General features: G+C 44.5%; 1 protein-coding gene across 1 annotated transcript in view; it reads left to right on the top strand.

Moving 5' to 3' along the window:
• Window positions 1-769: 769 nt before the first annotated feature.
• The window catches only part of LOC311119289 (ecto-NOX disulfide-thiol exchanger 2-like), a gene marked incomplete at its 3' end in the record, with an annotated part of 30894 nt that continues 17700 nt past the window's right edge, over window positions 770-13963 (top strand). The window contains exons 1-6 of the mRNA XM_084194010.1: window positions 770-843; window positions 951-1103; window positions 6129-6287; window positions 8404-8610; window positions 10819-11052; window positions 13605-13817. Coding sequence (XP_084050136.1) covers window positions 834-843; window positions 951-1103; window positions 6129-6287; window positions 8404-8610; window positions 10819-11052; window positions 13605-13817 — 976 coding nt within the window. The 5' untranslated portion in view covers window positions 770-833. The remainder of the gene's footprint in view (window positions 844-950; window positions 1104-6128; window positions 6288-8403; window positions 8611-10818; window positions 11053-13604; window positions 13818-13963) is intronic.

Genomic DNA, 13963 nt, shown 5'->3' with positions numbered 1-13963 from the left:
GCAGGACACAGAGATTCGAAAACAGATGTCTTTAGTGAAGTCCGTAGTACAAGCCAACACGGCAACAGGCCATAGGCGAAAACAAACGCACACCGGACTGTCCAAAGTAAGTACGCACAACGTGCAGGACTCTCTAAGCAAAGCGAATACAGAGAGCACAAAACAGAGGACCAACAACAACACGTGACATCGAACAATTACACACAACACCTGACCAAACACAAGATAACTAAATAGGGTGCCTAATGAACACTTAACAATAAACAGGTGTAACAAACAGACAAAACCAATCAAACATGAAACATTGAACGGTGGCAGCTAGTACTCCGGAGACGACGACCGCCGAAGCCTGCCCGAACAAGGAGAAGGAGCCGCCTCGGCCGAAACCGTGACAGAGAGAGAGAGAGGGGGAGGGGGAGAGAGAGAGAGGGGGAAGGGGGGAGGGGGAGCTATAAAGACTGAAACGCTTAATGTACTGCTGTGTACATGTGTGCGTGGTTGTCTCTGTGTGGGCGGAAATAGGACATCAGTAACAATGTATTTCTGATTGTGTTGTTCTAATGCTATCTTAAGCTGCAATGGTTTGATTGAAAAACATTGATTTAAGCTGCTTTACTGAACTGCTCTCTTTTTCTTCCCCAGGGTTTAGCAGAGGGTAGATGGGATCCTGTCTCTAACTGGGAGAGTCCTCCGTCCCTCCATCCAACTATCCTTCTTCTCATCCCTCCGTCCTGTCCTGGTCTGGTCTGGTCTGGTGTGCAGCCTGAGGGAGCTGTGGTTCTGATGAGAACTCTCAGAGGTAGAGCCAGAGAGAGGAGCACACAGGGCCTGCTATGGCCAGCGGTACGTACTGTAACACTGACTACTACACCTTCACTAATATGTCAACTACATCTCTGGTCTCTTCTCCTTCCTCCTCCTAACCCTCCTGTTTCTCCTGTCCTCTGCAGCAGCAGATGGTGTAGGGAGCCTGAGGAGCCTGGGGGCGGAGCAGCACCTCAGTGTCCATGACCACGTGGTGAACGACCACGGAGCCTGGGCCACCGCCATGAACAACCTGGGCATCGTACCCATGGGCCTCAGCGGGCAGCAGCTGGTCTCAGGTAGGGCATTAGGCCTCCTTCTCACCCCTTCTCATCATCCTCACCCTCCTCCCTTATCCCCCTTTCCTCTGCTAACAAACTCTTCATTCTAATTTCTCAATATTGTCGAGGCCATAAGAATGGAAAGAGTCCCCATGGACTATGTTTTGAAACGTTTGAGAAGATCGTAAAGGCATCAGGTGAACTGGGCACTTCCATCAAGAGCCCCTATGGTGGCATCCTACTACTCTTTCACCTCCACAACTCCACCTACTCAGGGCAGGCCAGTCAATGATTACCCTAAAACTAGATAGATACTTTAGCCTATACCCCTGTGGCAGGGAATCCAGAATGCAGCATGCTCTGCCAAAACCAGCGCTGCCAATCCCTTTACTGGGCAGCAGAAGTGTTATTCTATGTAAAACTGTGTTCTAGTCTGGGGGATAGTTTGAGGAGGTTTGTGTGCTGAGACAGAATTCTGGTGCATACAATCCCCTTTGTTTTCTTATAATACAATATTCACCTTTATACAGGTTAGACCTAAGGACTTAAGATAGGACCTTAAGATTGTGTGTATATCACAAGTCAACTCCCACAGCCTCTACCATTTGTCTTTTGACAATCAGCACCAATAATCACAACAATTCAGATTCAGTTGACAATTCCTTAGTCAATAGCCCAATGTCATGGTTCTAATTGTTGTGTCCCCATCAGCAGCTAGATACGACATTATTAAGTAGACGTTGTTCCTTCCCCGCAGAGAGACTGACTGAGGATAGGAACAATACAAAGAAAATCTCCCTGCTCTCTTTTCTAATGGCCTGACTACATGTCTGTCTCTCCGCTGATGCTAATAGGGTGTGTGTGTGCATCCAATTGTTTTTATCATTTTGACAGCGTAGCCAGCGAGGATAGAGAGAAATCCGGCTGATTTAAAAATTCATGAGCAGGTTTCAGATCATGCATATTTATGTAATTGTCATAAGTAGGCATGGAAGGTCATTTGAATTGTATATTTAGTGTTGAGAGGTCTGGGAAATCAGTCCTGACTGAGCTTCAGGATGATTAGCTGAGCTTAATAGATTCTTGCTGGGAAAAAATTCCTCAGGTTCTTTTCACTGGATGATGTTTTGGCCTACACATATGTACAACCTCACACATGTACAACCCCACACATGCACACAGGGTTTGGGCACTTCAAAGAGGACCCAGTCACACTAAGGCCTTTGAGAACTAACAGATTCTTCCAGACCAATAACATTATTATTATGTATAAAGTGGATAGGACTGGAAGACAGTGATTCGCACGCACGCAAATACACACACACAGACACACTGTGAGAACTAGCCGAGTGAGGTTCTTTCAGACCATTAAGACTGTTACAACAGCTAAGGAGGACAGGGCTGGAAAAACACTCAGCTTGAAAATGTCACCAACATCTGGTTCTAATAAATATGTACGTTTTGCTCTCAGTCCTCTCTAATGTTATTCAAGTCTATAACAAAATAAACCACTCTATGGACTGTTATATGGAATATATGTCATACTATAAATGTTGGGAACGTATAGTCTGGGCCTCTGTCATGATCCCTAGTGAGTCTGTGGTTGAAATGTAACCACACTGATCTCACTGCTATTATGTTTTCAGTTATGGATTTATATTAAAAACGCAAAGTTCCTTCAAATGTACAGGTGCTTTACCATTTTATTTATTTACCATTAACAAAATCATTTTCTATAAGGATTTGGATAGTTCCACTGTGTTCAGTACCTATATGTAGCAGCATCGTTGCGCTCTTAGATGTCATTGTGAGAGCTGCATTGTGAGGTTCATTAAATGAGCACAGAAGGAGATTTGGAGGCTGAGTTTGTGTAATCCCTGAATAACTGAATACATGGATTTAACTCAGGAAAGCTGAGAGTTGTATGGAGAAAATCTATTGTAATATGAAGCCGTGTATATAGGACTATTATTTCACTGGGGGGGAAAAGATCACTGCATTAACCTCTTAAGGATCGGACCCTTTTTTCAATTTTCAACTAAAATGACATACCCAAATCTAACTGCCTGTAGCTCAGGACCTGAAGCAAGGATATGCATATCCTTGATACCATTTGAAAGGAAACACTTTGAAGTTTGTGGAAATGTGAAATTAATATAGGAGAATATAACACATTAGATTTAGTAAAAGATAATACAAACCAAAAAACATGCCATTTTTTTTCTTCCATCATCTTTGAAATGCAAGGGAAAGGCCACAATATAATATTGCAGTTTAGGCGCAATCTAGATTTTGGCCACTAGATGGCAGCAGTGTGTGTCCAAAGTTTCAGATTGATCCAGTGAAGCATTGCAATACTGGACTATTTTGTATCAAGTCTGCCCAAATGTGCCAAATTGATCAATTGATACATTTTCAAGTACAAAACTATAGAGAACATACAAAAATGATATGGTAATACAAAATGTAAGTTTACACACTCCCAGGAATGTCAGACATGATGGATCATTAGCTTATACACTAACTTTCACACATCTAGATGGCCGGGCGGGGTGGGTGTGGAGCCAGAGACAGCAGGGGTTCAAACTGTAGAACACAGTTCCTACATTTGAATATAAAAATTGATTTTATCAAACAAAACTATGCTACATTTTATCTCTGGGACCCTTAGGATGACAAATCAGGGCAAGATTACTGAATGTAAGTACATTCTTTACCTTCAGAGGTGAATGTATCAAACCAGTTGCCATGATACGTTTTTTGTTGTTGTGCACTCTCCTCAAACAATAGCATGGTATGTTTTCACTGTAATAGCTACTGTAAATTGGACAGTGCAGTTAGATTAACAAGAATGTAAGCTTTCTGCCCATATAGGACATGTCTATGTCCTGGAACGTTTACAGTTACTTACAACAGTCATGCTAATCACATTTGCGCACATTAGGTCAACCGTCCCGCAAGTCAAGGCAGAGTTTGACTGGTTGATTTGATTGGTTTCAGCTATCCAACCCTCTCAGATCTGGGATTACTTCAGGAATGGAGGGAAGGAAAGAAGCAGAGCGGCCCATCGTCACTGTAGTTCCATTGGGTCAGTACTGTACAGTCCTTCTCCTCCTTAATGAGCTGAGAGACAGCAGGGACGTCTGGACAGCTGGACTGGATCCGCCCTCCTCAGAGCCAAGGAAAAGACAGATTAATACTGATATCCTCCTGGAGCACAGACCTCAGCTCCAAGAGAGAGAGAGAGAGAGAGAGAGAACTGAAATAAGAGCGAGAAAAGAGAGAGGGAAAGAGAGACTGGGGGAGAGAGAGGGAAGGGAAAGAGAAGAGAGTGAGGGAGAAGAGGAGGAGAAAGATAATGGGGGTTATAGAGTATGTAATGGATGATGTCTCACCTTCACTGTAATTACGAGCAGCTGTTTCCTGAGGGGAGATCCAGAGCCCAGCGAACCAGCGTCCAGCCGTACACACAAACCTGCAGAGTAGAGGGTGAGAACAGAGGGAGGGAGGGAGGGAGAGAGGGAGAGAGGGAGGGAGGAGAGGAAAAGAAAGAGAGAAATTAAACAATGACAAATAAACAAAGTGTGAACTCTCTCCCCCTGGCAGACGTAACAGAGGAGCCGGGGAAGTGAACTCTCTCCCACTGGCAGACGTAACAGAGGGGCCGGGGAGGTGAACTATCTCCCCCTGGCAAACGTAACAGAGGGGCCGGGGAGATGAACTCTCTCCCCCTGGCAAACGTAACAGAGGGGCCGGGGAGTTGAACTCTCTCCCCCAGCAGGGAGGGGAACTCTCTCCCCCGGCAGGGAGGTGAACTCTCTCCCCCGGCAGACGTAACAGAGGGGCCGGGGAGGTGAACTCTCTCCCCCTTGCAGACGTAACAGAGGGGCCGGGAAGGTGAACTATCTCCCCCAGCAGACGTAACAGAGGGGCTGGGGAGGTGAACTCTCTCCCCTGGCAGGGAGGTGAACTCTCTCCCCCTGGCAGACGTAACAGAGGGGCCAGGGAGATGAACTCTCTCCCACTGGCAGACGTAACAGAGCGTGGCCAGGGCCAATGAGGAAAACTAACGGCCTTGAATTATTTTCACCAGGAGGGTAAAAGAAAAGTGCAGAAGAAAGCGAGGAAAAGAGAAACAGCATTAGTGGATGATGAATGTGGGGAGAGGAGACGTCATTTACCTGTTCAGATCATCACAGTGAACATTTTAATGAGTTTTCCACAGATCCACACAATCTCAGATTATTCATGATTGTGACTCAGGATATTTATGTGAGATAATCTTCCAGATATATTTTCTCTCTCTCTCTCTCTTCTCTCTCCAGCCTCAATGATTTGCAGCTCCTCTTAAAAACTCCTTCTCTGTAATAAAACACACTTGGCTTCGCAACACTAGACGCTTTCTCTTCGAGGCTTCGCCAGACACAGCCAGTAGAAGTGATTCTTTGCTTTGCAGCCTCTTAGGATAGTAGAGACATATTGAGCACTGGAATCTTTCTGACAGCATCACATAGAATCAGTCTCCCTCCTACACATGCGCTCTTCACACTCACCTTTGCTGACAAACTCATATCTGCAGTGAGGACTTGATTGATGATTTCATAAATATGAAGTTGCGATTCTACATTCTAATATTTATATCTGTATCCTCACAGTAGTGACAGGCTTGTGTGACAGCTTCAGTCAGATTGGATTCTACTCTAAGGTAGATCAGTGTCTGTTCTCTCTCTCAGACCCTGTGTGATTGTATAGGGCCTGAGACAAGCAGCCAGGGAGATTTCTGTCTTGTCCATTCTCCCAGTCTCATCATGTTCAGTTCTGAAGATATTAATAAGTACATCTCTCTCGCTCTCTCTCTCTCTCTCTCTCTCTCTCCTCTCTCTCCCCTTCATACTTTACCTGTATCCAAGCCTTTAAACCAGGGCTGGGTCTCATTGCTCCTCTCCTCTCCTCTCAACTCTCTCTCCCCCCTCCCCTCCTCCTCCCCTCTCGTCCTCTCCTCTCCTCCAGACTAACTCTTCTTCTCCTATCTCTCTCCTCCAGATTCTATCTGTATCCAGGGTTTTGATCCAGGGCTGGGTCTCCTAGCTCCCATCAACCCCATGATGGCAGGTATCAGCCTGGTCCCTCCTCCGCCTGGTCCCCCCGTCATCAAGGAGATCATCCACTGCCAGAGCTGCACCCTGTTCCCCCAGAACCCCAGTAAGACTCACACACACCAACACACACCCTGTCTTGTACAACTAACGTTGTGGGGACACACAAATCCTAACCCCTAACCCTAAACCTAACCTGTACCCTTACCCTTACCCTTACTCTAACCCTAACCTTAACCCTAAACTCCCTAGAAATAGCATTTGACCTTGTGGGGACTAAGAAAATGTCCCTAGTTGGTCAAATGTTTGTTTGTCTGCTATTCTTGTATAGTTAAACACGTCCACCCATGCGCACACACACACACACACACACACACACACACACACACACACACACACACACACACACACACACACACACAAACACAAACACACACACATACAAATACACACACACACACACACATACATACAGTGGGGAAAAAAAGTATTTAGTCAACCACCAATTGTGCAAGTTCTCCCACTTAAAAAGATGAGAGTGGCCTGTAATTTTCATCATAGGTACACGTCAACTATGACAGACAAAATGAGAAAAAAAAATCCAGAAAATCACATTGTAGGATTTGTAATGAATTTATTTGCAAATTATGGTGGAAAATAAGTATTTGGTCAATAACAAAAGTTTCTCAATACTTTGTTATATACCCTTTGTTGACAATGACACAGGTCAAATGTTTTCTGTAAGTCTTCACAAGGTTTTCACACACTGTTGCTGGTATTTTGGCCCATTCCTCCATGCAGATCTCCTCTAGAGCAGTGATGTTTTGGGGCTGTCGCTGGGCAACACAGACTTTCAACTCCCTCCAAAGATTTTCTATGGGGTTGAGATCTGGAGACTGGCTAGGCCACTCCAGGACCTTGAAATGCTTCTTACGAAGCCACTCCTTCGTTGCCCGGGCGGTGTGTTTGGGATCATTGTCATGCTGAAAGACCCAGCCATGTTTCATCTTCAATGCCCTTGCTGATGGAAGGAGGTTTTCACTCAAAATCTCATGATACATGGCCCCATTCATTATTTCCTTTACACGGATCAGTCGTCCTGGTCCCTTTGCAGAAAAACAGCCCCAAAGCATGATGTTTCCACCCCCATGCTTCACAGTAGGTATGGTGTTCTTTGGATGCAACTCAGCATTCTATGTCCTCCAAACACGACGAGTTGAGTTTTTACCAAAAAGTTATATTTTGGTTTCATCTGACCATATGACATTCTCCCAATCCTCTTCTGGATCATCCAAATGCACTCTAGCAAACTTCAGATGGGCCTGGACAAGCAGGGGGACACGTCTGGCAGTGCAGGATTTGAGTACCTGGCGGCATAGTGTGTTACTGATGGTAGGCTTTGTTACTTTGGTCCCAGCTCTCTGCAGGTCATTCACTAGGTCCCCCCGTGTGGTTCTGGGATTTTTGCTCACCGTTCTTGTGATCATTTTGACCCCACGGGGTGAGATCTTGCGTGGAGCCCCAGATCGAGGGAGATTATCAGTGGTCTTGTATGTCTTCCATTTCCTAATAATTGCTCCCACAGTTGATTTCTTCAAACCAAGCTGCTTACCTATTGCAGATTCAGTCTTCCCAGCCTGGTGCAGGTCTACAATTTTGTTTATGGTGTCCTTTGACAGCTCTTTGGTCTTGGCCATAGTGGAGTTTGGAGTGTGACTGTTTGAGGTTGTGGACAGGTGTCTTTTATACTGATAACAAGTTCAAACAGGTGCCATTAATACAGGTAACGAATGGAGGACAGAGGAGCCTCTTAAAGAAGAAGTTACAGGTCTGTGAGAGCCAGAAATCTTGCTTGTTTGTAGGTGACCAAATACTTATTTTCCACCATAATTTGCAAATAAATTCATAAAAAATCCTACAATGTGATTTTCTGTATTTTCTTTTCTGAATTTGTCTGTCATAGTTGACATGTACCTATGATGAAAATTACGGGCCTCTCTCATCTTTTTAAGTGGGAGAACTTGCACAATTGGTGGCTGACTAAATACTTTTTTCCCCCACTGTACAAATACACACACACACACACACACACACACACACACACACACACACTTGCATGCTTTTCTATCCTTTCCATCTAAATTAATATAAATACGTTCATAAATGGACTGTGGTCACAAGAATTGTCACCAGATGTGACCTGAGCATGCATGTTGTTCCAGACCTGCCTCCTCCGTCAACGCGGGAGCGGCCCCCAGGGTGTAAGACAGTGTTTGTCGGGGGTCTGCCGGAGAACGCCAGCGAGGAGATCATCAGGGAGGTGTTTGATCAGTGTGGTGAGATCATCGCCATCAGGAAGAGCAAGAAGAACTTCTGTCACATCCGCTTCAGTGAGGAGTTCATGGTGGACAAGTCCCTATACCTCTCCGGTCAGTACTATACTATACTATACTATACTATACTATACTATACTATACTATACTATACTTTACTTTACTTTACTATACAAATACTATACTACGCAAATGCTATACTATACACACAAGATACAAATGAGATGCTCTACGTCTCTGGTCAGTGGTCAGCATAACTATGTATTTGCAGCAGTTTTTAAGTATTCCTTTTTAATAGAATATGTATTAATGATATGAACACTGTAGAGGAGTAAAAACAGTGACCTTGTGTCACTTAAAGCCGTTACGCCAAGACAGGAGCAGAAATAGACTGTAGCTATGCAGGCTGGAGGTGTGCCTATTGATGAGGAGGAATAGATGAATATTTTAGCATTATGAATAGTTGAAAATGTAAAGTTTGTCCTTTTGGTTTGCTAATGATCTTTGTGGTGGTACGTGGGGTATAGAATGTAGGCATTTGTAATACTGTATACTTTGAGTGTATGAGTTTACATGACTGTATATACAGTGGCTTGCGAAAGTATTCACCCCTCTTGGCATTTTTCCTATTTTGTTGCCTTACAACCTGGAATTAAAATTGATTTTTTTGGGGTTTGTATCATTTGATTTACACAACATGCCTATCACTTTGAAGATGCAAAATATTTTTTCTTGTGAAACAAACAAAAAATAAGACAAAAAACTGAAAACTTGAGCATACATTACTATTCACCCCCCCAAAGTCAATACTTTGTAGAGCCACCTTTTGCAGCAATTACAGCTGCAAGTCTCTTGGGGTATGTCTCTATAAGCTTGGCACATCTAGTCACTGGGATTTTTGCCCATTCTTCAAGGCAAATCTGCTCCAGCTCCTTCAAGTTGGATGGGTTCCGCTGGTGTACAGCAATCTTTAAGTCATACCACAGATTCTCAATTGGATTGAGGTCTGGGCTTTGACCAGGCCATTCCAAGACATTGAAATGTTTCCCCTTAAACCACTTGAGTGTTGCTTTAGCAGTATGCTTAGGGTCATTGTCCTTCTGGAAGGTGAACCTCCGTCCCAGTTTCAAATCTCTGGAAGACTGAAACAGGTTTCCCTCAAGAATTTCCCTGTATTTAGCGCCATCCATCATTCCTTCAATTCTGACCAGTTTCCCAGTCCCTGCCGATGAAAAACATACCCACAGCATGATGCTGCCACCACCATCCTTCACTTTGGGGATGGTGTTCTCGGGGTGATGAGAGGTATTGGGTTTGCGCCAGACATAGCGCTTTCCTTGATGGCCAAAAAGCTCAATTCTAGTGTCATCTGACCAGAGTACCTTCTTCCATATATTTGGGGAGTCTCCCACATGCCTTTTGGTGAACACCAAACGTGTTTTCTTATTTGTTTCTTTACGCAATGGCTTTTTTTGGTCACTTCAGTAAAGCCCAGCTCTGTGGAGTGTACGGTGGTCCTACAGACAGATACTCCAATCTCCACTGTGGAGCTTTGCAGCTCCTTCAGGGTTATCTTTGGTCTCTTTGTTGCCTCTCTGATTAATGCCCTCCTTGCCTGGTCTGTGAGTTTTGGTGGGCGGCTCTCTCTTGGCAGGTTTTGGTGCCATATTCTTTCCATTTTTAAATAATGGATTTAATGGTGCTCCGTGGGATGTTCAAAGTTTCGGATATTTTTTTATAACCCAACTCTGATCTGTTTGATGAGCTCCTTGGTCTTCATGGTGCCGCTTGCTTGGTGGTGCCCCTTGCTTAGTGGTGTTGCAGTCTCTGGGGTCTTTCAGAACAGGTGTATGTATACTGAGATCATGTGACAGATCATGTGACACTTAGATTGCACACAGGTGGACTTTATTTAACTAATTATGTGACTTCTGAAGGTAATTGGTTGCACCAGATCTTATTTAGGGGCTTCATAGCAAAGGGGGTGAATACATATGCACGCACCACTTTTCCGTTAATTATTTTTTAGAATTTCTTGAAACAAGTTATTTTTTTCATTTCACTTCACCAATTTGGACTATTTTGTGTATGTCCATTACATGAAATCCAAATAAAAATCCATTTAAATTACAGGTTGTAATGCAACAAAATAGGAAAAACGCCAAGGGGGATGAATACGTTTACAAGGCACTGTATCAGTTGTCCACAGTATGTATGTTTGTGTCTGTGTACGTGTACGTGTTTTGAATGTCTTTGTATTGTTGCGTTTAGTGTATCTGACCTCTAAATGCCCTGTGTCCCCAGGCTACCGGATGCGTATTGGCTCCAGTACAGATAAGAAGGACTCAGGGAGGATGCATGTGGACTTTGCTCAGGCCAGAGACGACCTGTATGAGTGGGAATGTCAACAGAGGCTGCTGGCCAGGGAGGAACGACACCGACAGATGATCCACGAAGACTTCTTCCGACCACCCTCGCCACCTCCCATCATGCACTTCTCAGACCACGAGGCAGGACTGCTGGCGGAGAGATTGAAAGGTGAGAGGACCAATGAGGATGATCGTTCAGAGCCCAGATTCTGTTTGGTTGGTTGTTTGGTTTTTATGATAAAGTACTGATGTTGTCTGGATGTTCTGTGTCATGTCCAGCTGTCCCACCCATCCCACAGCTGATGCTCAGTGTGTGTGCTGCAGATGGGTCATGGTGGCATGTAATGTGTGTAATGTTATGTACACTGGTCCAAGCTGCACACTGTATTACACACAGTATGGAAACAATTGAACATACATTCTCATGATTGTTATCTTAGTGTAGTACAGACAGAGCAATTAAACATTCCCCTGATGTTATGGTGATTTGATATTGAAGAAAAATAATCGGACATGATAATGTTGTGTTACAAAAATACAGTTTTCGTTTCTAATTTCTTATATCATCTAAATGAGTTATTGATCTCACTCTGTCGGCTAGACCTCTCTCAGACACACTACCCATTCTCTCTCTGCATGATAAATACAGTCATGGCTTCCCTTCCCTTCAATATCCATCTACTGTGTTACACTAACCATCATAGCAGCATGTGAACATTCCTGGACAAAGAGCTATGACATCATGCTGTGTTATTGTCTGTTCTTTACCGAATGGACAGAGAGACGTAAATAACCTGAGGCAGGTCTCTTCCCTCTGTTCCCTCTTTCCTAAGCAGCCTCAGGTTGCATCTATCTGACAGGGGAGTTTGACTCTGTTGGCCCCTCTACCTCATCAGCCATCACAGCACTAGTCAGCTCCACTCCCCCCTCTCTTTCTCCCCACATGGTGCATCCCGACTGCCTCTCTCTCTCTCTCTCTCTCTCTCTCTCTCTCTCTCTCTCTCTCTCTCTCTCTCTCTCTCTCTCTCTCTCTCTCTCTCTCTGCTGAGAAAGCCCAAAGGGCATCAGACATCTCCAATACAGCTCAATATGGAGAGAGAGAGGCAGAAAGAGAGAGAGAGTGCTGAAATGAAACCAATTGCATCACAATGCCTTATCGACATCCCCCCCCTCCCTCTCTCCATTTCCTTCTCCTATCTCAGTCAAAACAGACATTCAGAGATGGACTCTAGGAGGAGGCACATTGATACAATAGATATGAGGCAGAGAGAGTCTTTTCATCTATCATCTCTCTATGAAGCGTATGATAATGTGATGGGTCACGGCTGGGAGATGTCATGCTGTGTTCTGACCAGTAACCACCCCATCACACCCCCTACCCTTATTTCCCACCCCTCCCTCCCTTCATCACGTTCCCTGGAGCTCAGAATTCCTAGATTTCCTCGTCTTCTGCTGGTGGGAAATGTGGGTTGTCCTGCCTCCTTTTCCATCTCTGGTGCTTTCTTTTCCCATTCTGTGCTTTCCTGCTAATATTCCCCCTCTCTCTTTCTCATTCTCCCTCTCTGAGCTATCCTTCTTGTCCCGCGGTTCCACTGTCTCTGCTCACTGTTCAGAGTGGTGTTTGAAAGTGTTCTGTTTCTCCATAATCATATTCATTCAAACAGCCTCTGGTTAATGCTTTTACATTCTCAGGCGGGTAAATAGCTTAATCATGTTCATTACCACATTACAGAGCATTACTCTGTCTCTCTCTCAACACAAATACAGCTGCTGCTGCTATGAAGGGATGTTATGAGCCTTCACACTGAGGCTGCAGCAGTAGAGACAGTCTAACTGGTGGTCACAGATGAAAGAAAGAGGAGGGGAGGGTAGATGGCGAGAAAGAGAGTGTATGTGTGTGCATTTGTTTGTTTGTGTGTCACACATTTTCTGTGATAGGTAGGTAAACGCTCGCACAGAATAAAAAAGGTTTACCCTACACTACACCACTGGCTATTACTATAGAGAGTTTTAGTGCTCCACACTTTCCATTTAATATTACACATAGCCAAACACTGTGAGATATTTTGATTTGATTATTCATTCAAAAGGCTGGGGAAATATACTTCCATTATTCCCTGTGTTGTGCTGGCCCACAATACCTTCATGTGACTGCATTATAATATGACTGTATGATTGTACGCTGCTGCCTCTCCTGAATAGGACTAGAGCTGTGAGGTGGAAAGTGTTTTCATCCAAGCATCTGTGTGCTCTCAGGTCGTGTTGCAGTGGGTATTGAACTCGTTAAACGATTTCTAATTCACTCTGCGCTGTGCGATCGGACACGGCTCTTTGGCACGTTTCAATTATTATTCAAATGTGAAGAATGCACTTGACAAAGGCCCACCGAGACACAGACAGTTAAAGAGGATACACTCGCTCAACAACCAGTTTCTGCTGATTCAAACCCAGAAATGCATTTTGTGTTCAGAGCAGACTGTGGTCTCATCCACAGGCACTCAGAGGATATGAAACAGTCTGATAGTTAATCTCGCCATGCTGTTCAGTTTCTGTGGACTGAAGCATGGAGGGGAAGATAGAAGTAGAATTTCTTCAAAGTACATGGCCATATCATTTATTTCATGGACTACCCAAGTGCATTTTCATAGGCTTTCAGCTTCACTGTTTTAAACCCCCAGCCTTAAACCTCTCCCCTCCTTCTCCCCCATCATCCCCCTCCAGATGACCATAAGTTCAGTGAAGCGACTGCGGTCCTATTCACATGGATCGACCGTGGTGAGGTCAACCGGCGGTCGGCCAATCACTTCTACTCTATGATCCAGTCAGCCAATAGCCACGTCCGGAGGCTGATGAGTGAGAAGGCCCAGCACGAGGAAGAGATGGAGCTAGCCAAGGAGACGTTTAAAAACTCCCTGCTGGCCATACTGACTCAGTGTAAGCATCTAACTAGACACACTCTGCACTACCTTTTAATACACGCTCCCTCTACCTGTAACACTTTATTCTCATAAACCCTTCCTAGACACAGTGCACTACAGGTACCTCTCACATAGCACTAAAGACCAGTTGTTCTATACAGC

Source organism: Coregonus lavaretus (genome assembly GCF_964263955.1).
Source record: "Coregonus lavaretus genome assembly, contig: HAP1_SCAFFOLD_1792, whole genome shotgun sequence".
Taxonomy (NCBI): Eukaryota; Metazoa; Chordata; class Actinopteri; order Salmoniformes; family Salmonidae; genus Coregonus; species Coregonus lavaretus.
This window is presented reverse-complemented; position numbering and strand designations above follow the sequence as displayed.